This window comes from Bubalus kerabau, chromosome 1 (assembly GCF_029407905.1).
Source record: "Bubalus kerabau isolate K-KA32 ecotype Philippines breed swamp buffalo chromosome 1, PCC_UOA_SB_1v2, whole genome shotgun sequence".
NCBI classification, from domain to species: Eukaryota; Metazoa; Chordata; class Mammalia; order Artiodactyla; family Bovidae; genus Bubalus; species Bubalus kerabau.
The window spans coordinates 26589076-26615822 of NC_073624.1; the positions used below are offsets into that span (position 1 = coordinate 26589076).

Here is a 26747-nt window from a genome sequence, read left to right on the forward strand (position 1 = left end):
TGTGGTGTTGGAGAAGACTCTTGAGAGTCCCTTGGACTGCAAGGAGATCCAAACAGTCCATTCTAAAGGAGATTAGTCCTGGGTGTTCATTGGAAGGACTGATGCTAAAGCTGAAACTCCAATACTTTGGCCACCTCATGCGAAGAGTTGACTCATTGGAAAAGACTCTGATGCTGGGAGGGATTGGAGGCAGGAGGAGAAGGGGATGACAGAGGATGAGATGGCTGGATGGCATCACTGACTCGATGGACATTAGTCTGAGTGAACTCCTGGAGCTGGTGATGGACAGGGAGGCCTGGTGTGCTGCAATTCATGGGATTGCAAAGAGTTGGACACGACTGAGCGACTGAACTGAACTGAACTGACTGAAGACAAATGAAGAAAGGGACTTTCCTGGTGGTTCAGTGGGAGTGGTTAAGACTCCTTGTTCCCAATGTAGGGGGCCTTGCTCAGGGAACTAGATCCCACATGCCTCAACTAAAGATCACACGTGCTGCAATGAAGTTGGAAGATCCCATGTGCTGCAACTAAATAAACAGTTACAAGAGCTCCCAAATAAATAAATATTTAAAAATAAATGAAAAAAATTAAAATATTGAAAATTTAAACACCTTTTCACAGAAATTAACTATTCAATTTTAAAAGTAGAGAGAAAGAAACACTTTATTCTTTCTATCATGAATAATATCAGTCAACCAAGCTTCACATTTTGGGTAGACATTTTTCAAGTATGAATTTTTTCAGAATCTATTTATTTTTAAAAAAGGAAGAATAGGTGAATTTTGGCAGAGGAGTAAAATATAAAAATATGCACAATTTGTTTTAAGATTGGCATACAAACTTCTAAAACAGTACAATTATATAAAAGTACAGTCTGTAAAATATCCTTTGGCATTTCACTTGGTAGTTAAACAGAAAACTTTTCTAAAAAAAAAAAATAGCTACCAACACAGTCCATAAGTTAGGGTTGTATATGCTGAAAGAAATTTCCCTTGAGTTTCAAAATCCTTTTCTTCCATAATAACTCAGTGGACATGAGTTTGAGCAAATCCAAGGAGATAGTGAAGGACTGGAAAGCCTGGTGTGCTGCCATTAATGGGGTCGCTAAGAGTTGGGCACAACTTAGCTACTGAACAACAACAACCCAAGTAAGTCATCACTAGTGAGGTATATAGGGCAGAACTGCTACTGCTGCTGCTAAGTCACTTCAGTCATGTCCAACTCTGTGCGACCCCATAGACGGCAGCCCACCAGGCTCCCCGGTCCCTGGGATTCTCCAGGCAGGAACCCTGGAGTGGGTTGCCATTTCCTTCTCCAGTGCATGAAAGTGAAAAGTGAAAGTGAAGTCACTCAGTCGTGTCTGACTCTTAGCGACCCAATGGACTGCAGCCCACCAGGCTCCTCTGCCCAAGGAATTTTCCAGGCAAGAGAACTGGAGTCGGGTGCCATTGCCTTCTCTTATAGGGCAGAACACTGTTAGGCAAATGTAAAGTAAAGAAAGAGTGCATGAACAAAGAATTCTTCCCATTTTCATAGAAATATCAGGTTAAATCTGACTCATCCTTCTTGACGTGTCACTTTACTTTGGCAGAATTAAAATAAACCCATACAAATGTCTTTGTTTAAGTCCTAGCAGCAGCAATATGTCTCCTTTGGTGGCAATATTTGATGCCAAGATACCGTGCAGTCCCCTGGAGGGATGAAGATTGTGTGCATGTGTCTGCATCTATAACTGCAAACACCAAATGTAAGATCATACATCAAGCGCCACGCTGTACTGTGGTCCCTTCCTCCACCTGCCACACTTCTTGATGACAACCACATACAGTGTCAAAAACAGGACCCAATAGCATACATACAGCAATGTTCCTACAATTACAACTGTCTGTTTCGATTCTGAGAATGGCTTTTTAGAGTCCATATAAATGGTGAAAACCACACCACCCAGGAGGATTGTGAACCAAACTGTTACAGGGATGAGTCCTATGAAATTAACAACAATGGTCTTCCTTCCAGAAGTACCCCACCCAGCTTTGTTAATCGTTGCAATTGCAAACATCTTGGCGGGAAGTAAACTTGACATGTATAACACGGAGTAGAGGGACATGAAGACCATGATGGTGTTTCCTCTAAGGCAGCTGGCAAAAGATGATTTTATGAGACCCACTAACTGGACAGTTAACAAGAAGAGGAGTATGTTCCAAGTTTTACCCCTGTAGAAGAGCTGGATTACTGTGGCAATGAGAAAGAAAGGGAAGAACCCAGTGATGACGGCTTCATAGGTCATCCACAGGTGATGTTTGTGGAACCACATCGCATTGTACAGCCACTCTCGGAAGTAGGACTTGCTCCAACGGGTCTGCTGGTTTAACCATCTGAGATATTCCTTAGGTGTTTCAGTAAGGCACTTGGATCGAGCTGTGTATTTCGTTGCATAGCCCAGACTCAGCACTCGGTTTGTTAGGTGCCTGTCATCTCCGAAACTACAATGACTGCCCATAAATTCTTGATTGTACCAGTCTTCCACAAATTCCTGCAGTAAGGAGTTTCGGTACATTCCTAGGGGTCCGCTAATGCACTGGACACACCCAAAATAAGACTGACAGGCTCTTTCTATGTTAAAAGCCATCCAGTATCTCACACTGCTGAGGAAAGAGATCCAGGAATCATACTTGTTTAAAATCTGGACATCTCCTCCAACACCTCCAACCATGGGATCTTCTTCTAAAACCTTTACCATCTCCACCGATGAGGCAGGGTCAAGTATGGTGTCTGAATCACAGACCTGTACATAATCCACACTCCGTCCCAGTGCTCTGAAAGCCGTGTACATGACTTCTCTTTTACCACCCCATTTTTGCATGATGCAGATATTCTTGCTGGACAAGACCAACTGGGTGACATGTTGTGAGCTCTCTTTATGTGACTCATTTCTCTCACCAGGACCCTTCATGTGGAAGTTGTTCTTCCAGATATATGTGGCTGACATGTCCCTGCCCATGACTTCACTGAAGATGTCCATCATGTAAAGGTCATCTTCTGAGTTTCCATCTATGACCATGACAACTTTAATTCTGGGGTAGGTTAGCCTTTTCACAGATTGCAAACATTTCCGTAAGTAGCCTGGATCTTCTTGATACGCGGCAATGCAAAGAGCAACAGTTTTGTTCAACTTAACAGGGGTTTCTAGAGATTTTTTCATTTTCTGGTGCTCCAAAAAGGCAAACAGGCTTTGGATGATGAGGTGTGATACTAAAACTGCACCGTATAGCCCAAAAGAGAAATAGTAATTATCCGTTTGGAAAAATTGGTAGCCAACAATATAAGCAGCTGTGATTCCAAAGAGGAGAGAAACTCCAAAAAGTGTGGTTCCAATTATTCTCAGGATACATAGTAATCTCCCACAGTGCATCTTGTTCGGCTCTGGGTCATAAAGTTGTCCTCAGCCTGTCTGTCCTGGAGGGTCGGCGGCAGTCAGTATCCAAAACTGAGCTAATAGGAGATCAGATAAATTTGAGACAATGGACCAAAAAAAATTTTTTTAAACACAACATTTAAAAAAGATTGAGGAGTTTTTTTATTTTATTCTCTAGTTCCCCTCCCTTAATACTGGAAAGTCTCTTCTCTCTTTTGTATTAAAAAAAAAAAAAAAGAGGCCTGGTGAAAACTCAACAGAACCCAGGAAGTGTAGAATTGGGAGAAAGTCTTTGACAGGGCCTGGTTCAAGTCCTGAGTCAGTGGGTTGCTGGAAGCCAGGTCTGGTTAACTCTTTTCAGATGCCTTGATTTCTTCCTTCTGGCTGTGGCCTTTCTGCCTCCTTCAATGGAAGGGGGTCTCCTGCTTAATTCTTCACAAATGACATTAGATTCTGACTTTGTAGAAATGATAGAAGCTATCACCTGTGGATTCCTCAAGTTCTTGATAATTTTGTGAATTGATCCTCACAGCTCCTGTGTCCAATCTTGGTCTCCTCCATCCCTCCACCCATGCTCTGAGTCCCACCACTTTCCTTAAGTGGATCTGTCACTTTCATTAGGAACTTCACTGCACCCTATATCTTCTTGCTCATGTACCCTAAAGCTCCCTCTCTGCAGTGGTTCATCCCTATTCAGGATATTAACGTGCTCCACTGTCTTGCAGCTCAAAGCTAACCAACCACAGCAGCCCTCTCTGGATCACAAATGAAATTCTTGAATCCTAATGTCACATGAACTTCCAAAAGCACATGTCCCTGGTGACTACTTATTCTTAAAGCTCTTTCCTCCCATGGCCTCTGGAATAACAATCACTCCTGAATCACCACCTCCTCCACTTGCCTTTTCCTTACTTTTCCCAGGAGTTCCACTTTATCCCCAACAGCACAATGGTTAATACCTTCTGGATGATTCCTTTAGCACTAGAAATTAAAAATATCCAAAGCAAAACTCATATTCTCTTCCAATCTGCTTTCTAGCTCTGTGTCTTTCAGCCTAAAACCCAAGTCCATCCAGGTCTCCTCTCTCCTCCACAACTTATATTTAATCAAAACCTCCTGAATAGTGCTCCCATTAGTAAGTGCCTCCTTAGCTCTACCTTTCTATGCTAGTTTCTAAAAAATAAATTTATTTGTTTTTGGCTGTGCTGCGTCTTTGTTGATGCACACTGGCTTTTCTCTAGTTGTGGCAGGCAGGGGCTACTCTCTAGTTGCGGTGCGTGTGTTTCTCATTGTGGCTTCTCTTCTTGCAGAGAACAGCATGTAGGATGCTTGGGTTTCAGTAATTGCCACACACAGGTTCAGTAGTTGTAGCTTCTGGGTTCTAGAGCACAGGCTCGATTGTTGCAGTGCACAGGGTTCGTTGTTCCACAGCACGTAGGATCTTCCAGAACCAGGGATCGAACCTGTGTCTCCTGCATTGGCAGGTAGATTCTCTACTATTGAGACACAGGGAAGACCATTTCTATGCTAGTTTCGATATCACAACTAGCCTAAACTTTGAAGAGGCTTTTTTCCCTCAGGTCTCTCTGACTTTAATCCATTTTTCATACTTTGCCAGAGTGACCTTTCCAAAATGCAAAACTAATTTGTTTACTTGATTACCCTCAATTGTCAACAGCTTCTACTTCCTAGAATTAAAATTCTTTGACTTATCCTCTTGGTCCTTCATGACCTGGTTTCTGCCTACCTATCTAGTTTCATCCACCACCTCTTGCACTCCATGTGATCTCGAAACGATTACACACAGTTCTCCGGCCTACCATGAGCTGGTCCAACAACACCTCTGACTTTGCATATGCTGTTTCCTCTGCCTGAGATTTGCCCCCTTGTTGACTACCGAGTAATCTCAAAACTGTTATTTAAGACTCAGGAAGCAGCACCCCCTTTATAGGGACTGACTCGCTCTACAAGCTCTATGTACCTTGTATGTAGGTCTGCTGGTCTGTATGTAGGTCTGCTGGTCTAATGTAACTTACACATCTGCTCCTGCTCCCAGTCTGTGAACTTGTTTCCTCAGTACCTAATACAGTGTCTGGCCCACAACAAGTACTCAATTTTTGTTGCTGTTTAGCCGCTAAGTCATGTCCGACTCTTCTGCGACCCTATGGATTGTAGCCTGCCAGGCTTCTCTGTCCATGGGATTTTCCAGGCAAGAATACTGGAGTGGGTTGCCATTTCCTTCTCCAGGGGATCTTCCAATCCAGGGAATGAACCCATGTCTCTTGTATTGGTAAGTGGATTCTTTACCACTGAGCCACCTGGGAAGCCATAGGTATTCAATAAATATCTATAAAAGGGAGGAGGACATAGGAAGAGAGCAAAATGAAGAAAAGAAATGGTATACACAGCATTCATTTCTCTGCCTAAGAAACCATTGCACAGCTGCTCAGGTTAAAGAGAAACTTTATATTCAGGTCATCAGGGAGGTGGGAGGAGGCCAGAATGACTCAGATTCTGGGCTGGGACTCAGCAGATGGGTATTGTATCATCACTTGAGAGAGGGAGCAGAAGGGAAACATGTCTGGGAGGGAGCATATGTTTAGTTTTGGACATACTAAGTTTTTAGTGGTTAAGATACTAGAAAGCTCAGATACAATATTTAAATACAGTTATCTGCTTTCAACATTCAAAACTGACTCAGTATTTTATTTATTTGGCTGAGGCATGTGGAATCTTTGGTTGCAGAATTTGAACTCCTAGTTGCAGCACATAAGATTTAGTTCCCTGACCAGGGATCAAATCCCGGGCTCCCTGCATTGGGAGTGCAGTGTTTTAACCACTGGACCACCAGGGAAAACTGTCTATGAAATAAGCACTAAAATTAGAATCTTAATGTTAGAGCATCATGGCACCTTGGCCCAACAAGGTGATAGACTGGGACTTGGTCAAGCTGCACTAATCAGCCAGTGTTATAACTGTTAAAGAAAGATCTTGAGCAGGAAAGTCAATTATTCTCAGTCAAGTCATGACCATAATTGTGGACTTTCTTTGAAAATGGTAAAGTGGAAGTAATGGCAGTGATAAACATAGGCAGGTGCAGAATACCTATTCACCAGGTTTCTGGTCATGAAGTGAAGTGAAGTGAAGTGAAGTCACTCAGTCGTGTCCGACTCTTTGCGACCCCATAGACTGCAGCCCACCAGGCTCCTCTGTCCCTGGGATTCTCCAGGCAAGAATACTGGAGTGGGTTGCCATTTCCTTCTCCAGGAGATCTTCCCAACCCAGGGATTGAACCCGGGTCTCCCACATTGCAGGCAGACGCTTTACCATCTGAGCCACCAGGGAAGCTCTGGTCATGAAAGAGAGTCCAATTGTTACTGAGTCAATTGACCACAGTTGGATAATTGTGGGCAACATCTACAGAAACGTCCTTTCTGCTCCTCCCAAATATAATAAATATGCTTTCCAAAGTGATCTTGGACCATGAATGCTACAGCCTCAGCCCCTTCCCAGCTTTTCTCCTGCATTCTCATCCACCCTTACCACCAGTGAACTTGGAGGGAAATGAGAAAGGATGGCTGTTTCACTGTTACTGGTACTACCCCCTTTTCTTACCACAAATAATAAACTTCTGCAAATCTGTGCTTTTTTGACATTCATGTGCCCCCATATATGGGATATTTTTTTTTTTTTTACCCAGTCCTCAAGAGAATTCAGTGAGAAAAATTTACTGCTAACACACTGACCAATTTAGCAAGTGCTTTGAGAATTAAGCCAAAATCTGAGTTTCTTGTGCTACCCCTAATTGATGTCCTCCGTTCCTCAATGTTTTCTCCATATATCAACTCTTCCTGGTTGTCCAGTCTCATGCCTTTAAAAAAAATTTTTTTTTGTTAAATACTTGATTAGTTTAAGCCTTATGCTTTTCTATTAAAAAAAAAAATCCCCATGTTGTGAAGTGACTTGTGTGGAAACTGTAATAGCAAAAAGGTAGAAAAATATCACATAATTCTAATCTCAACCTTGCTTTATGCAGGCTCTGTGAAGGCAGGGGCCACTTTTGCTTATGACCCCATATCCTGGGAATGCTAGAGCTGGCACAATAATGTTTCTGTGATGGATCTAGATTACATGTGTGTGTTCCTGACCCCAAAGTGAAATTTATCTGAACATTCACAGAAGTTAGTCTAAAATAACTCAAGTCGTTATGTCCTCAAGCTCGGGTAAGAAGCCTAGAGGACATTCAGATGTCCAAGGGGCAAATGCCATCTTCGTGAAAATGAGATTTAAACATTTATAACAGTAACATCCTTAGAATCAATGCACTTGATAAATATTTATTGAATGATTGAGAATATTACTTTCTAAAAAAGTTTTTTCTTCCACAAATAAAGATGAAAAGGAGCCCCATCAATTTTTGATTTCTAAGTAAAAACCCAAACACCCAAATTGAATTTCTTTTCTTTATGTATTCTAATATTTTCTATAAGTTAATTGTTTTCAGTTAAAAAAAAAATTCGTCACACTGTCTTAGAATCCGTAAAACGGTAATACATGGCCGAAATCACTTTTTCCCATAGTTGGAACCTAAGTTTGCTAGCACTTCATTTATGAAAGAGGAAGTGGTTTTCAACCCTGAGCAATACAATTTCCCCCTATATAGTCAGTCAGATAGAGGGAAAAAAGATACATGAGAAAGCAGAGCATATGTCAGAGAAAATATAAAAGCAAAATTTCAACTTAATCTATTCAGATTAGTTTTAGCTAATAGTTTACTATGATCCTCAAATTACTTTTCTCTTTCATGTTCAATGAGCACAATCATTCAACTTCCTTCTCTGTACCCTGGCTTTGCACCTTTCCTTCTCTGAAAGAACTTAAAATAAATGGATACCTGGTTTTTAGATTTGCTTTATCTCTTCATCAGAGTCACTAAGAAAATAACTAACTAATGAATAATCAATCTCCAGGCAACAAAATCATAAGTTGGTATTTTAGCTCTCACTCTCTCCAGAAATCAGAGCCTGGGATTCTGGATGAAAAGAGAATCATTTGGCAAAGTGCTCCGGAGAACAGGAGTAGGGGGCTAGGAGAGTGAAACACAGAGGGAGGGAAAGCAGCAGGGTGCATTTAAGATGGTCCAAAGAGGTATGCAAAATAAGCCTCTGAAGACCACACCCCAGGGATGGAAAGAGGAAGCATTTATCCACTTACTCACATCCTGCATAGGTCAAAGGTGGCCTTTGACCATTCCCAGTTATGCACATGCTCCAGTGCTAAACAGCTATGATTTCAGAGGAGCTCTGAGGTAGAAAGTGGGGGCTCTTGCAGTTTGGCTGAGGTGAGGTGCCTCAGCTTACCTGAGTGAAGCTAGAATAAAAGGTGCGTTGAATAATGTGTCTAATACACAAAGCAGGTTGAAACGGATTAGCTTAAAAAAAAAATAGCTTCAAGGAAACAAAATACTAGTACATAAAAATGCTGCAGGTTTGCTTGGCTCTGGAATGATCTCTTTCCTTCACCTCCTAGAAGTGTACCTGGTTCTTCACTGCTGGCTTAACTCAGAGTTCTTGTCAAAAGTCTTATCAACAGAAAGTCAACTTTGCCCCATTCTGATTCAGCACTAAGCTCACTGCTCATCTAGATCTCTCTTTAGTTATATGAATTTGTGTGTATTTGTTGCAGTAAATTTGACTATAAATTTCTTAAGAATGAGGGGTGGCATCATGTATCTCATTGTATTGACTCCCTTGGGCTTAATATAATGTTTTATCCTATGGCCACTCAAATCCTCAGCTTTTACACTGGCTGGAAGGTTACCATTGGAGACAGATTCACATCACATCTGCAGTATATTAATTCTTGATTTCTCACTGTAAATTAGAATTTTGATATCTTAGGTCTGGTTTGAGTAACTTGACACTACTTTATATTAGAACTGTAGCTGTGTTTGCAAGGCTGCAGGACAAACTTCAGAGCAAGCCTGTCTCTCTCAATCAAGAGACTTTCACAATTTTTCCCAAGAAGATTATAACATATCTGCTGTCTATACAGACATGGAGTTGCAAGTGTTAGACTCAAGTTTCCTCATAATTTCACTACCTCTTAGTTTCATTTTTTTAACCACATTAAGTAAATTCCTGTTTCATTGTAGTATAAGAAACCTACATAATAACATTATTAATACATTTTCTAGTCACATCTTAAAGCTAAGTTATCAAAAAATTGTGAGACCTAAGTTGTAGAAGCAACTGGAACCTTCTCTGTTTTTTGTTTTTTTTTTTAAAAAAGGTAAAACAAATGTATTCTTAAACAATTCTTAAAATGTTAAACAAAATTAATTTCTTGAGATTCACTACATTATTGCTGCTACTACCTTTTCTGCTATTTCAATAGTTAATGCATTGTAATTTGGAATCCAACAAAACATAACAGGTGACACAAGTGAAAATAATGTCTAAATAAGTGTGAAAACTAAAGTTTCTATTTTGTGTGTCAGAACCAAGACCCAAGATGAAGTTCATGGATAAAAACTTCAAATATTATGGAAAGTAAATCACCAAGAAATAGTTATTTAAAATTTTCTACCCCAATTTTGAGGCTTCCCTTGGTGGCTCAGATGGTAAAGAATCTGCCTAAATGCAGGAGACTTGGGTTTGATCCATGGGTTGGGAAGATCCCCTGGATAAGGGACTGGTAACCCACTCCAGTGTTCTTCCTGGAGAATCTCATGGACTGAGGAGCATGGTAGGCTAGTCTATGGGATCACAAAGAATCAGACAGAGCTGAGCAACTAACACACACATACCCCAATTTCAGGACTGAAGGAGGAGGGTCTTTTCAATTTTCTTCTGGAGAAAGGTTTTGATCTTTTCTATAAGTTTCAGGACCAGGAAACAAAATTTAATGATAAAGATTAATAAGTATTAATACTTCTCCCAGAAATTCTTCTGAACTTATCTATTAAAAAAATGTTTTTAGCTAAGGTCTAATCAATAAATGTGATGCCATGCTTGTATTTGCCCTGTCAGAGGCTATAATAAATGTTCAGTCAAAATATTTGTATGTTAGTCTTTATGAGAGAACCTCCCTAAATTTTCTCAAAATATCCCAAACTCCACACATCCCAAACTAAAGTCACCCTATTCCCAACCCTCAAATAAACACCTTTTCCTTTAGTTCTTACCGTGATGAAGGCAAGAAACATCTACCCGCTTTGATCTGGGTATTCTCAACTCAACATTGCTAAGTATTAGAGAAATGCAAATCAAAACTACAATGAGATAACACCTCACACCAGTCAAAATGGTTATCATCAAAAAAAAATCCACAAACAATAAATGCTAGGGAAGGTGTGGAGAGAAGGGAACTCTCCTGCATTGTTGGTGGGAATGTAAATTGATATAGCCACTATGGAGACCAGTATGGAGGTTTCTTAAAAACTAAAAATAGGTCTACCATACTACCCTGCAATCCCACTTGTGGGCATATATCTGGAGGAAAACATGCTTGGAAATGATACATGCACCCCAATGCTCTTACCCTAAAAAGGAAATTGATGTTGTTCCTTCTGGCCATTTACCAAGTCCTCACGCTTTTATCTACTTCCTTTCCTTTCCTATGTATCACTTTAGTTGAGGCTTTTCCCATTTCTGGGAATTATCTTGTATATATTCTGATAAACTGGTATAGCCCTTGAATTGCTTCAAGATGGCAGAGTAGAAGGATGTGCACTCACTCCTTGAGAGAGCACTGGAATCACAACAAACTGCTGAACCATCATTGACAGGAAGATGCTAGAACCAACCAAAAAAGCTGTCCCACATATCCAGAGACAAAGGAGAAGCTGCAATGAGATAGCAGGAGGGGTGCAATCATGATAAAATAAAATCACATAATCACCAGGTGGGCTACTCATAAACTGGAGATAAATTATAACACAGAACTTCTCCCACTGGAGTGAAGGTTCTGAGCCCCATGTCAGGCTTCCCAATGTGGGGGTCTGGCAACAGGAGAAGGAATCCCCAGAGAACCTGACTTTGAAGGCCAGTGGGATTTGATTGCAGGACTTCCACAGGATTGGGGAAAACAGAGTCCACTCTTGGAGGGCACACACAAAATCTGGTGCACATTAGAACCCAGGGGAAGGGAGCAGTGACCCCATAGGACACTGAACTGGACCTTACCTGCTAGAGCTGGAGGGTCTTTGCAGAATGGGGGGGCAGCTATGGTTCACCATGGAGACAAGGACACTGGTAGCAGCAGTTCTCAGAAGTACTCATTGGCATGAGGCCTCCATGAGGTCACCATTATCCACACCAGCCTGTAGGCTCCAGTGTTGGGCTGATTCAGACCAAACAACCAAGAGGGAAGGAACACAGCCATACCCATCAGCAGACAAGTGGGGTAAAGTTTAACTGAGCACAGACTTGTCCACAAGAGCAAGAACCAGCTCTACTTACCACCAGTCCCTCCCATCAGGAAACTTGCACAAAACTCTTAGATACTCCATCTACTAGAAGGTAGACAGCAGAAGCAAGAACTGCAACCCTGCAACCTGTTGAATAAAAACCACTATCACAGAAAGTTAGAGAAAATGAAAATGTGGAGGATTATGTCTCAGATGAAGGAACAAAATAAAACCCCAGAAAAGCAACTAAATGAAGTAGAGATAGGCAACCTTCCAGAAAAAGAATTTAGAATAATGATAGTGAAGATGATCCAGGATCTTGGATAAATGATTTAGGCAAGGATTGAGAAGATGCAAGAAATGTTTAATATAGACCTGGAAGAACTAAAGAACAACAAACAGAGACAAAAAGTACACTAACTGAAATTAAATAGATACTAGAGGGAATCAAGCAGAATAAATGAGGCAGAAGAAGGAATAGTGACCTAAAAGGCAGAATGGTGGGAATCACTGCCACTGAACAAAATAAAGAATGAAATAAAGACAACCTAAGAGACCTCTGGGACATATTAAACACACCAACATTTGCATTATAAGGGTTCAAAAATTATAAGAAATAGAGAAAGGATCTAATAAAATATTTGAGGAGACGATAGCTGAAAACTTCTCGAACATGGGAAAGGAAACCCCCTCAACCAAGTTTGGGAAGTGCAGAGTGTCCCAGGCAGGATAAACCCAAAGAAGAGCACAGCAAGACACATGGTAATCAAATTGACAAAAATTAAAGACAATGAAAAAATATGAAAATCAACAAGGGGAAAATGACAAAAAAAATACATGGGTACTTCCATAAGGTTATGAGCTGACTTCCAGGCAGAAACTCCGCAAGCCAGAAGGGAGTGGCACAGCGTATTTAAAGTGATGAAAGGGAAGAACCTACAACCAAGAATACTCTACCCTGCAAGTATATCATTCAGATTTGAGGGAGAAGCCAAAAGCTTTTCAAACAAGCAAGAGTCAAGAATTCAACATCATCAGAAACGCTTTACAACAAATACAACAGGAACTCCTCTAGGTAGGAAAGAGACTAGCAACTTAGAACAACCTGTACAACTATAGACTGCTATATCAAAACCTCATAGAAGCAGCAAACCTAAAAACTACAATAGATATACACACAAAAAAGAAAAAGCAACCCAACATAACACTAAAGATGACCATCAAACCACAAGAGAAGAAAATAAAAGAGGAAAGGAAGAAAAAATACCTGCAAAAACAAACCCCAAATAATTAAGAAAATGGCAATAGGAACACACATACTGATAATTACCTTAAATGCAAATGGATGAAACGTGCCAACCGAAAGGCAGAGACTGTTTGAATGGCTTCAAAAACAAGACCTGTACATATGCTGTCTATAAGAGACCCACCTCAGACCTAGGGACACATACAGACTGAAAATGAGGGGATGGAAGAAGGTATTCCATGCAAATGGAAATCAAAAGAAAGTTGGAGTAGTCATACTCCTATCAGACAAAATAGACTTTAAAGACTTATAAGAGACAAAGAAGGACACTACATAATGATCAAGGGATCAATCCAAGAAGAAGATATAACAATTGCAAATATATATGTACCCAACAAAGAAGCACCTCAATTCATAAGACAAATCATAACAGCCATACAGTGAAAAACTGACAGTAACACGATAATAGTGGGGGACTATAACATCCCACTTTCATCAATCATCCAGTCAGAAAATCAATAAGGAAACACAGGCCTTAAATAACACATTAGACTAGATGGACTTCATTTATATTTATAGAGCGTTCCATCCAAAAGCAGATGAATACATGTTTCTCAAGTACACATGCAATATTCTCCAGGACTGACCACATGCCTGGCCACAAAGTGAGTGTAAATTTAAGAAAACTGAAATCATATCAAGCATGTTTTCCAACTACAACACTTTGAGATTAGAAATAAAGTACAAGAAAAAAAACAATAAAACACAAACACATAGAAGTTAAACAATATGTTACTCAACAAACAATGGATCACTGAAGAAATCAAAGGGGAAATCAAAAAATACCTAGAGACAAATGAAAATGGAAGCACAATGATCCAAAACCTATAGGATGTAGCAAAAGTAGTTCTAAGAGGAAAATTTATAGCAATACAGTCTTACCTCAGGAAACAAGAATAATCTCAAATAAACAACCTAACCTCACACTTAAAGCAATGAGAGAAAGTAGAACAAACAAAACCTAAAGTTAGTAGAAGAAAAGAAAACAAGATCAGAGCAGAAATCAGTGAAATAGAGACAAAGAAGACAATAGCAAAGATCAACAAAACTAAAAGCCGGTTCTTTGAAAAGATAAAACTGATAAAGTCTTAGCCAGATTGAGAGAGGACTCGAATCAGTAAAATCAGAAATGCAAAAAATGTTACAACTGACACCACAGAAATACAAAATATCATAAGAGACTACTACAAGCAACTGTATGACAATAAAATGGACAACCTGGAAGAAATGGACAGATTCTTAAAAAGACACAGACTGAACCAGGAAGAAATAAAAGATATGAATAGCCCAATCACAGCACTGAAACTGAAACTGTGATTTTAAAACTCCCAACAAACAAAAGCCCGGGACACAGGTGACTTCTATCAAACATTTAGAGAAAAGCTAACACCTATTCTTCTGAAACTGTTCTGAAAAAATGGCAGAGGAAGGAAAACTCTCAAAATCATTCTATGAGGCCACCATCACTCTGATACCAAAATCAGACAAAGATACCACACAGATAAGAAAATTACAGGCCAATACCACTGATGAACACAGACTCAGAAATCCTCAACAAAATACTATCAATTCTAATCCAACAATACATTAAATGGCTCAAATGCCATGATTAACTGGGATTTATCCCAGGAATGCAAGGATTTTTCAATATTCACAAATCAAGCAGTGTGATAAACCACATCAACAAACTAAAGAATAAAAACCATATGATCATCTCAATAAAAGCAGAAAAAGCTCCTGATAAAATTCAGCACCGGTTTATTAAAAAAAAAAAGAAAAAAACCTCTCCAGAAAGTGAGCATAAAGGAAACACATGCTCAGTCACTCAGTCAAGGCTGACTCTTTGCAACTCCATGGACTGTAGCCCTCCAGGCTCCTCTGTTCATGGAATTTTCTGGGCAAGAATATTGGAGTGGGTTGCCATTTCCTTCTCCATAAAGAAAACATACCTCAACAGAATAAAGGCTGTATAAGACAGCCCTAACAGAACGGGCTCTTCAAGAAAAGAGATCACTTCAAGGAAATTAGAGATACCAAGGGAACATTACATGCAAAGATGGGCTCGTTAAAGGACAGAAATGGTATGGACCTAAGAGAGGCAGAAGATATTAAGAAGAGGTGGCAAGAATACACAGAAGAACTGTACAAAAAAGATCTTCATGACCCAGATAATCACGATGGTGTGATCACTCACCTAGAGCCAGACATCCTGGAATGTAAAGTCGCATCACTACGAACAAAGCTAGTGGAGGTGATGAAATTCCAGTTGAGCTATTTCAAATCCTGAAAGATGATGCTGTGAAAGTGCTGCATTCAATATGCCAGCAAATTTGGAAAACTCAGCAGTGGCCACAGGACTGGAAAACATCAGTTTTCATTCCAATCCCAAAGAAAAGCAATGCTAAAGAATGATCAAACTACCGCACAATTGCACTCATCTCACATGCTAGTAAACTAATGCTCAAAATTCTCCAAGCCAGGCTTCAGCAATACATGAACCGTGAACTTCCAGATGTTCAAGCTGGATTTAGAAAAGGCAGAGATCAAATTGCCAACATCTGCTGGATCATCAAAAAATTGAGAGAGTTCCAGAAAAACATCTATTTCTGCTTTATTGACTATGCCAAAGCCTTTGACTGTGTGGATCACAATAAACTGTGGAAAATTCTGAAAGAGATGGGAATACTAGACCACCTGACTTGCCTCTTGAGAAATTTGTATGCAGGTCAGGAAGCAACAGTTAGAACTGGACATGGAACAACAGACTGGTTCCAAATAGGAAAAGGAGTACAAGGCTGTATATTGCCACCCTGCTTATTTAACCTATATGCAGAGTACATCATGAGAAACACTGGGCTGGAAGAAGCACAAGCTGGAATCAAGATTGCCGGGAGAAATATCAATAACCTCAGATATGCAGATGACACCACCCTTATGGCAGAAAGTGAAGAGGAACTAAAAAGCCTCTTGATGAAAGTGAAAGAGGAGAGTGAAAAAGTTGGCTTAAAGCTCAACATTCAGAAAACGAAGATCATGGCATCTGGTCCCATCACTTCACGGCAAATAGTTGGGGAAATGGTGGAAACAGTGTCAGACTTTATTTTTTTTGGCTCCAAAATCACTGCAGATGGTGAGTGCAGCCATGAAATTAAAAGATACTTATTCCTTGGAAGAAAAGTTATGACCAACCTAGATAGCATATTGAAAAGCAGAGACATTACTTTGCCAACAAAGGTCCGTCTAGTCAAGGCTATGGTTTTTCCAGTGGTCATGTATGGATGTGAGAGTTGGACTGTGAAGAAAGCTGAGCGCCGAAGATTTGATGCTTTTGAACTGTGGTGTTGGAGAAGACTCTTGAGAGTCCCTTGGACTGCAAGGAGATCCAACCAGTCCATTCTGAAGGAGATCAGCCCTGGGATTTCTTTGGAAGGAATGATGCTAAAGCTGAAATTCCAGTACTTTGGCCACCTCATATGAAGGGTTAACTCATTGGAAAAGACTCTGATTCTGGGAGGGATTGGGGGCAGGAGGAGAAGGGGATGACAGAAGATGAGATGGCTGGATGGCATCACCGACTCGATGGACGTGAGTCTGAATGAACTCCGGGAGTTGGTGATGGACAGGGAGGCCTGGCGTGCTGCAATTCATGGGGTCACAAAGAGTCAGACATGACTGAGCAACTGAACTGAACTGAGGACAGCCCTACAGATAACATCATAGTCAATGGTGAAAAGCTAAAAGCATTTCCTCTAAGATCAGGAACAAGGCAAGGATGTCCACTTTTGCCACTTACATTCAACATAGCTTTGGAAGTCCTAGCTACAGCAATCAGAGAAGAAAATAAAAGGAATCCAAATTGGGGGGGGGGGGGAGTGAAACTGCCATGATACTATACAAAAAAATAAACCCTAAAGATACTACCAGAAAACTACTAGAGCTCATCAATGAATTCAGTAAAGTTGCAGGATACAAAATTAATACAGAGAAATCTCTTGCATTTCTCTGCACTAAAAGTGAAACATCAGAAAGAGAAATTAAGGAAATAATCCCATTATCATTACTTTAAAAAAATAAAGCAAAATAAAACACCTAGGAATAAATCTACCCAGGGTTCAAAAGACCTACACATGGAATACTATAAGACACTGATGAAAGAAATCAAAGATGACACAGATGAAAAAATATATTATGTTCTTGGATTGAAGAATAACTATTGTCCAAATAATTATATTACCCAAGGCAATCTATAGATCAAATGCAATCCTTATCAAACTACTAATGACATTTCCCACAAAACTAGAACAAAAAATCTTAAAATTTGTATGGAGACACAAAAGATCCCAAATCATCAAAACAATCTTGAGAAAGAAAAACAGAGCTGGAGGGACCAGGCTCTCTGACTCCAGATTACACTGGAAAACTATAGTCATCAAAACAGTACGGTACTGGCAGAAAAACAGATATATAGATCAATGGAACAGGATAGAGCACCCAGAAGTAAACCCATGCACCTGTGCTCAATTAATCTATGACGAAGGAGGCCAGACTATACAATGGTGAAAAGATAGTCTCTTCAATAAATGATGCTGGGAAAACTGGAGAGCTACATGTTAAAAAAAAAAAAAAAAAGAAATTAGATCATTCTTTAATACCATACACAAAAATAAACTCAAAATGGATTAAAGACACTACACAGCTCCTAGAAGAAAACATAGGCAGAACACTCTCTGACATAAATGGCAGCAATATCTTTTTTGATTCACCTCCCAGAGTAGTGGAAATAAAAACAAAAACAAATGGAACTAATTAAACTCAGAAGCTTATGCATAGCAAAAGAAACCATAAACAAAACCAAAAACAGCCCAAAGATTGGGGAAAATATTTGCAAATTATGTGACCAACAAGGGATTAGTCTCCAAAGTTATAAACAGCTAATGTGACTTAATACTTTGCCAACAAAGGTTCGTCTAGTCAAGGCTATGGTTTTTCCTGTGGTCATGTATGGATGTGAGAGTTGGACTGTGAAGAAGGCTGAGCACTGAAGAACTGATGCTTTTGAACTGTGGTGTTGGAGAAGACTCTTGAGAGTCCCTTGGACTGCAAGGAGATCCAACCAGTCCATTCTGAAGGAGATCAGCCCTGGGATTTCTTTGGAAGGAATGATGCGAAGCCACCTCATGCGAAGAGTTGACACATTGGAAAAGACTCTGAGGCTGGGAGGGATTGGGGGCAAGAGGAGAAGGGGACGACAGAGGATGAGATGGCTGGATGGCATCACTGACTCGATGGATGTGAGTCTCAGTGAACTCCGGGAGTTGGTGAGGGACAGGGAGGCCTGGCGTGCTGCGATTCATGGAGTTGCAAAGAGTCGGACGCGACTGAGCGACTGATCTGATCTGATCTGATCTGACCATCAAAAACAAACAATCCAATCAAAAAATGGGCAGAGGACCTAAATAAACATTTCTCCAGTCCATACAGATAGCCAAGAGGCACATGAAAAGACATTCAACATTGCTAAGAATTCAGTTCAGTTCAGTCGCTCAGTCATGTCCGACTCTTTGTGACCCCATGAATTGCACACCAGGCCTCCCTGAGCATCACCAACTCCCGGAGTTCACTCAAACTCACGTCCATCGAGTCAGTGATGCCATCCAGCCATCTCATCCTCTGCTGTCCCCTTCTCCTCCTGTCCCCAATCCCTCCCAGCATCAGTCTTTTCCAATGAGTCAACTCTTTGCATGAGGTGGCCAAAGTATTGGAGTTTCAGCTTTAGCATCAGTCCTTCCAAAGAACACCCAGGACTGATCTTTAGAATGGACTGGTTGGATCTCCTTGCAGTCCAAGGGACTCTCAAGAGTCTTCCCCAACACCACAGTTCAAAAGCATCAATTCTTTGGCGCTCAGCTTTCTTCACAGTCCAACTCTCACATCCATACATGACCACTGGAAAAATAGCCTTGACTAGATGGGGAGCTGGTATATTCAGATGCCCACAAATTTATTACTGCTTTCTTACTGTATTTGCAATGATACCTTGCTGTTTTTACACCCCAAAAGAGTCAGCAAGTGTAACCAAACTACTAGGACAAAGTTTCAGTCATTTCTAAAAAAGAAAAACAAATCAGAGAATATTGCTTCATATCCTTCTCCCTGACTTCTGCTTAGATGGACAAAAGGAATTGCAGGTGGGCTCCTGAAATTCCAGGGGTGAAAGGAGTCCGACATGACATCCCAGGACTTGCACTTACCCATGTGATGATGGGGGTAGCATGTGGAAGTTAAAAATCAGTGACTGTGGGCCAGCAAAGTCCTTCTGATGCTCTTAGTCCCAGAGAGCATCCAGACCGCCTGGGTGGGGCCAGCTGCTCTCACCTCCAGTGCTCCCCTCAGCTCCTGCAGCTTGGAGGGGCCAGTGCAGCCCAGTGAGAAGGAGAAGCTGCATTAGGAAGACTAAGAGGTAGGTGGCAGTGTCACTTGTCCATGCCAACAGCTAAGTCAAAAATGAGCAGTTAAGGAAAGAGATTTTTTCTTCATGAGTTTGGAGATTTTCACCATTACAGGGAGTAGGGCATTGCTATTATGAACAGAGTGACAAGAAAAGTCAAAACTTGATCTAGATTTCTTCCAAGAGACAAGAAAGTTTCTGGCTCCACTGAAGAAGCTTGATGGGACTGGGGGAGATAAAAATGAGATGCTTTTATGCTTGCACCCTGCATCCTTCCTCGTCAACGTGGCAGATGTGGAGGCCTCTGTGGTCACACAGCTGTCACTCATGATGGTCTAATTAGCACAGGACTGACTTCTCAGCCTTTGCCTGATCCAGTTCAAAAACTGGGATGTGATTGAATTAATATAGGACTAAGAGAGTTCAGTTCAGTTCAGTCACTCAGTCGTGTCTGACTCTTTGTGACCCCATGAATTGCAGCACACCAGGCCTCCCTGTCCATCACCAACTCCCGGAGTTCACCCAAACTCATGTCCATCGAGTCGGTGATGCCATCCAGCCATATAAGAGGAACGCAAATCAAAACTACAATGAGATATCACCTCACACAAGTCAAAATAGCTATCATCAAAAAATCCACAAACAATAAATGCTAGGGAAGGTGTGGAGAGAAGGGAAGCCTCCTGCACTGTTGGTGGGAATGCAAATTCATACAACCACTATGGAGAACAGTATGGAGGTTTCTTTAAAAACTAAAAGTAGGGCTACTCTATGACCCTGCAATCCCACTCCTGGGCATATATCTGGAGGAAAACATGATCGGAAAGGATATATGTACCCCAATGTTCATTACAGCACTGCTTACAATAGTCAAGACATGGAAGCAACCTAAATGTTCATTGACAGAGGAACAGATAAACAAATTGTGGTACATATATACAATGTAATATTACTCAGCCATTGAAAAGAATGAAGTAATGTCACGTGCAGCAACATGGATGGATCTAGAGATTATCATACTGAGTGAAGTAAGTCAGACAGGGAGAAAGAGAAATATCATACAATATAGCTTATATGGGAAGTCTAAAAGGAAATGATATAAATGAACTTATTTACAAAATAGAAACAAAGTCACAGACTTAGAGAACAAACTTATGGTTACCAGGGCAAAGAGTGAAGGGAAGGGATAATGAGGGAGTTTGGGGATTGACATGTATACACAGCTGTATTTAAAGCTTATAACTAACAAGGATCTATTGTATAACACAGGGAACTCTGTTCAATATTATGTAGCAGCCTGAATGGGAAGGGAGTTTGGGGGAGAATGGATACATGTGTATGTATGGCCGAGTTGCTCTGCTGTGCACCTGAAACTATTACATTGTTAATGGGCTATATTCCAATGTAAAATAAAAAGTGTGTGTGTGTTTTTAAAAAAGACAATACATTACCACATTAAAAAAAAACCAAAAAAAACTGGTACAGAAAAACAGGAAGTGAGGTGAAGTGAAGTTAAAGTCACTCAGTCCTGTCTGACTCTTTGTGATCCCAGGGACTGTACAATCCATGGCATTCTCCAGGCCAGAATACTGTAGCTGTTCCCTTCTCCAGGGGGGTCTTCCCAACTCAGGGATCAAATTCAGGTCTCCCACATTGCAGGTGGATTCTTTACTAGCTGAGTCGCCAGGGAACCCCGAAAAACAGGAAAGTATTGGGAAATTCTAAAGCAGCCTTGGATAATAAAATTGCACTTTGGCAAAAATAATCATGATGACTTCAGACACTTATAACCCAGGAAAGTGCTTTCTGAAAGAGCTGCTTAATGTACTGGTAGGCACCCCAACTCCCTAAAATGTTAGGCCATGATTAAGAAAATCTGTCTTTATAACAAGTTATTACTTCACTGAACAGGAATTATCATCAGCAGTTCTGTTGCCTTATCAAGTGGCTCAGAGGATAAAGCGTCTGCCTGCAATGCAGGAGACCTGGGTTCGATCCCTGGGTTAGGAAGATCCCCTGGAGAAGGAAATGGCAACCCACTCCAGTACTCCTGCCTGGAAAATCCCATGGACAGAGAAGCCTGGTAGACTACAGTCCATGGGATCGCAAAGAGTCGGACACAACTGAGTGACTTCACTTTCACTTTCTTATCAAGAGATCCACGATGCCTTTTCAGAGAAAAGCAACTCCCATGGCTGGTCATAATAGACACTCAATTATATAGCCCCTACTATGTGCCCTAGTTAGTTAAGCTTTCCTGATAGCTCAGTTGGTAAAGAATCTGCCTGCAATGTGGGAGACCTGGGTTTGAGCCCTGGGTTGGGAAGATCTCCTGGAAAAGGGAAAGGTTATCCATTCCAGTATTCTGGCCTGGAGAATTCCATGGACTGTATAGTCCATGAGGTCTCAAAGAGTCGGAAATGACTGATGGACTTTCACACTATGTGCCAGGCACTGTTCCTCATAACAAACTTACGATATAGGTATTATTATAATACCCATTTTACAGATGAGGAAATTGAGGCATGGAGAGATTAGATAATTGGCTAAAAGTCATGCAGTTTGTCAGTATTGGAGCCAGGCTTCAAACATAGGCAGTCTGGCCCCATGGCTTCTGCTTGGAATTCCAACCCATCTCTCTAATATTTGACTTCCAAGAATGAAGACCTGCCATGGAAAGAGTGAACATATGGTGCAACTTCCACAGGGAATCTGGAAATAAGGAAGCCCTCAGAGATAAAGGATCAATTGAGATTGGCCTCAACCACAAGTCTGCTGTCAATTAAGGAGCCTGAACAACTCCCAGGACTGTAGACTCCTTGACAGCCACTTAAAGGGATTAGCTAATCTAGACAGGCAGTCAGTTAGTCTCAAGTGGTACTGGTAAGCCATGGGAGAGTGGAAAAGGAGTCTGTGACCAGCTGTTTTGAGCAAGCAGTGACCGGTAAGGAGCAGTTATGTACTGCCTGAAATGCCCAGTCCTAGTGAGAGGTAGATGAATCAGGTCCTCAGCCTGAGAATCTCTGGTATATTTTTTATCCCAGGTAGTTTGATTACAGTGAGAATGTTCCCAGAGCAGGCTACACAAATAACCAGATTGTTAAAAATCAGTTTCCTTGTATCTGATCAGCTCTGGAGAATTGCAAAGAATGAATTTCTAGAGTCTATCCCTGAGAAACCCAGGGCCAGATCTGAAACTCACTTTACCAAGGCACGTGCCACTTTATGAGTGTCTTGGCAACCAACCCATCTCTTTCCCTAGTGACAACCTGACTTCCCTATACATATGACTAGAAAAACTGGTAATTCCCTGGTTTTCCAGTGGTTAGAACTCCATGCTTTTATTGTCTATGGCTTGGGTTCAATCTCTGGTTGTGGCCACAAGCTGCTGGGCAAAAAAAAAAAAAAGAAAAGAAAAATTTACAAGGCATCCTAAAACACACGTGGGAGTTTTGGTCTGGAAAGATAAATGCAATGTGATTATGTTTGAAGTCTATAATAGACCGAGCCAGAATCGGGGACTCAGTTTAAGAAGCTATTTCTTGCAGGGTGATATTTTCCTAAATAAACAGTGCCCCATCTTCAGAAAAACAATGTCTCCATCTCATTCTTTAGGCTGCCCACTCCATCCACCGGAACATTTAAAACAATCCCAAGAATCTAAAAGGAGACCAGGAAAGGGAGAAAAGTTTCTGCCATCCTTCCAGACACTACCACCATTTCCGTTTCCGGGGCACTCCCCAGCCTGTCCCAGGTGTGTTCAAAAATGAGCGGTTTCAGCGCGCCACCACAAGGCGGCATCGACACCACCGCCTCCAGAATGTGCAAACAAATCACGGATCAGGAGCCGGGGAGTGATCACTTCTGAGCTCAGAAGCTGAGGCAGCTTCAGAGACTGGAAAAATTTAAGAGTGATAAGTGGGCACATTGCGAAAGCGAAGGCTTTGAAATCTGGTAACTGCACATACTGGTTGATGGAAGACAGTAGAACAAGAACCCATAAGGCGCTTTTAGGAAGGGATAGCCCTGCTGAACCCCACCCTAGTCTCGAGCAAGGTCAGCACAGAAAGGGGATTAGGAAATAAAATGAATCCTCTCTCGTTTTAAATAAATTGTTTCTTACGCGTTACTTTTGAAGTTTTTCAGGTTTTGTTTTTTTTTTAATTAATCTTAGTTTTACTCATTGGGAGTGAAACAGACAAAACCCAGACCTCCCCCCACCCCCACCCCAACACACACACACAAACACACCCACTCCTTTTACTTTTGAAGCAAAGGGTACTGTTCAGTGTCAATACCTGTAGGGATAAAACCTTGTTTAAAACCTGTTTTATTAAGAGGGGAGTAGCCAAGTACATGCCGTTTTGCATTTCAGCTCTGCCTCCATTTGCTGTGTATCGTTATGCAAATCATTGAACTTGCTCAGTCTCAAACTTTCTCATCTGTAGAATAGGGATAATAAACCTATTTAGGATCGTGTTATTGTTGTTGTTTAGTGGCTAAGTCGTGTCAAACTCTTTGCCACCCCATGGACTGTAGCCTGCCAGGCTCCTCTTTCCATGGGATTTCCCAGGCAAGAAAACTGGAGTGGGTTTCTTTCTCCAGGGGATCTTCCTCACCCAAGGATCAAATCCAGGCCTCCTGCGTTTTCTGCATTGGCAGGCGGATTCTGTTTTACCACTATGCCACCTGGGAAGCCCATTTAGGACTGCAGTGAGCAGTATATGAAAGAACATAAATCCTTGGGTACACTGCCAGCACATTTCAAGCTAACAATACCAGGTTGCTCTTCTCAACACTTTAAACCAAAGCCATTGTCAATTTGAAAAAAAAAAAAAAAAAAGTGGCAACCTGGATCACACTCTATGATGAGAATAAATATATTTAGATGTCCTTTGGCTGACGCTTTTAGGATCAGCCAAGAATCAGCAAAGCCAAGAGCCGTGCCGGAGAGAACCTGTTTGTCTGCCAAGAATTCCGGCCAGCACTTTCTAAGTTCGGAGAAACACACCCCCAAGTCCTCGTCAGGGGCCATCCCCGAGCGCCAGCAGGGCTGGAACAACCCGGGCCGTCCCCCCCGGCAGAAGCTGGCTTCCACCCAGAAAACAGACGGACACCCGCGGGAAGTCAACTTGAGTGGACTCGAGCGCACAGGGCGGCACGCGCGCAGAGGGTAGAGCGCAGGCTTCCAAGGGTCCCTCCCTGCGCGCCCAGCCGGGACGGCACACTGGGCGCGCGGCTCACCTGCCTGGCTCAGAGGCACCGCGGCGGCCAGAAGCAGCAGGAGCAGCGGTAGCCGGGCCGGTGGCTGGGGCAGCCCGAGGAGCTCATCCTGGCTGTGGCGGGACATTGCTCGGCGGCCGGGATCTCCGCTCCGCTCGGCAGGACCAGGCAGCTGCTGGCAGAGAGGCTCTGGGGCCGGCAGTGGGGCGCCCGGACGCGGAGGTTCGGGCGTCCTTCTTAACTTTCCTCTCTCATAAGCCCGGCGTGTTTCGGGCTTTTTAGGGGCGAGGAAACCTCACGTGGTCTTGAGGACAACCTTCTCCCTGCTGGGCCCGTCTGGGAAGGGCGGGTCCTTTCTGACCCTCTAGCGCCCCGTGAGCCGGGCCGGGCCGGTTCCCTTCCTACACTCCTGGGACCTACTTGCTGCTTTCTCCGCACTCCGTCGAGCGGTTTGGCGACCCAGGGCTGGGACAGATCAGTTCATGTCCATACCGCTGGCCTCCAGGGCCGGCCACTGGTCTGCAGCAGCGGAGAGGGGGCGTCCTGGGCGGTGTAGAAATGCATACCCCTGCCTACACGCAGCTCCGATTCCTCGCCCTTTCGGAGAGGGCTTCCCAAGTGCTTACAACTCAGGGTTTAGTGCCCCTCTCCATCCCCGCTGTTGAACCTAAATCCATTTGCTGCCGCTCAGGACTTCGGATCGTTTGTTTTTCAAAACTTCATTGGCTGGAACCACCACTGGCGAGTGATTCAGATTAGATGGGGCTGAAACCAGTAATATCCCAGAAAACTCCTGTGAAGTCCCCATTTCTGTGCGGGGTCAGTTGAAAGTGACATTGTGAAGTAGGCAACACCGTGCCTTGGGGGACATTGTGAAGGTGGCAGAAGGTGCCCTAGGTGACATTGTGAAGTAGGCAAAAGGCATTTTATTCATCCAATAAGACCTCTGTTAAGCCCACCTTGTGTGTCCGGTACAGGTGTTATAAAGACCATTAAGACCACGGTCTACAGCAGGCCAGGAGCGACAAAGCCCTATAAATAAACAGGTACCGGAAGTTGCCATCAGTGTGTAACAGAGCCCTGATTACCTATGATTGCATCCACCTGGGGACCAAGGCACCGCCTTCTCCATCTTTCTTCTGAGCTTACCCTAGTTGTTGAGGGGAGATGGGAAGGTAGGGAAAGAGACACCTTCCCTCGATTGTCTTGCTAGGAAAGATATAAAACAATTACATCAGATCTCTATGCAAATTGTTAAACACATCAAGTAAGCCTATTTCTTTCCAAAAGGTGTAATTAACAGCATTTAAACACTTATGCACCGATGGCAAAAATTTTAGCATGACAAATTTGTTACTCAATCTCATTTGGGCTAAATTTTAAGCATTCTTCACCTCCTCCATATTGTTTGCCCCTTTACTTAAGGTTCATTTTTGTTTCAGGGAGCTTATGCATTGACTGGGTAGAGGGCATCTACTCTGTGAGTCATCTTTTGGGCTTGGTGGCTTCCAGTGAGATGTAGTTCATCTCTTCTGGTCCTCCTTGTGGTACAGCAGTGGCAGGAATCCAATGTTGACATCTGAGGCTCTTGGCCTCACACCTGGATTCCTACATGCTCTGCATATTAGTTAGGTAATGACAAACTCCCAAAGTTCGATGGTTAATGCAACTGAAATGTATTCCTGACTCATATACCAGTCTAATGTGGGAGTTCTTTATTGGTTGGTGGCTTTCTTTCATGTGGGAATTAAGAATCCGGTATCCTTTCTTTTGTGGTTCCACCATTCCCTAAGGCAGATGTCCCCATCTTTCTTGGTTCATAGTGCCCTGAGAATCTTGGGACTGCAGGGCAAAAGAAATATCTAACAGTTTCTTTTATTAATTAGTTAGGATCAAACAATTTATAAGTAGTAATTTCCTCAGTGTCCTAGATGGTACTATGTTT

The 26747-nt window shown here is 42.0% G+C and overlaps 2 protein-coding genes across 2 annotated transcripts in view; both read right to left on the reverse strand.

Annotated features, from left to right (window-relative positions):
* The window catches only part of PLBD1 (phospholipase B domain containing 1), an 88227-nt gene extending 63064 nt beyond the window's left edge, over nt 1–25163 (reverse strand). The window contains exon 1 of the mRNA XM_055570824.1: nt 24824–25163. Coding sequence (XP_055426799.1) covers nt 24824–24929 — 106 coding nt within the window. The 5' untranslated portion in view covers nt 24930–25163. The remainder of the gene's footprint in view (nt 1–24823) is intronic.
* On the reverse strand, nt 847–3578 carry LOC129645532 (hyaluronan synthase 2-like). The gene has a single exon (XM_055570813.1). It carries the CDS (start codon nt 3410–3412, stop codon nt 1754–1756), a length of 1659 nt encoding a protein of 552 aa, XP_055426788.1. The 5' UTR covers nt 3413–3578; the 3' UTR covers nt 847–1753.
* Nucleotides 25164–26747: the final 1584 nt, after the last annotated feature.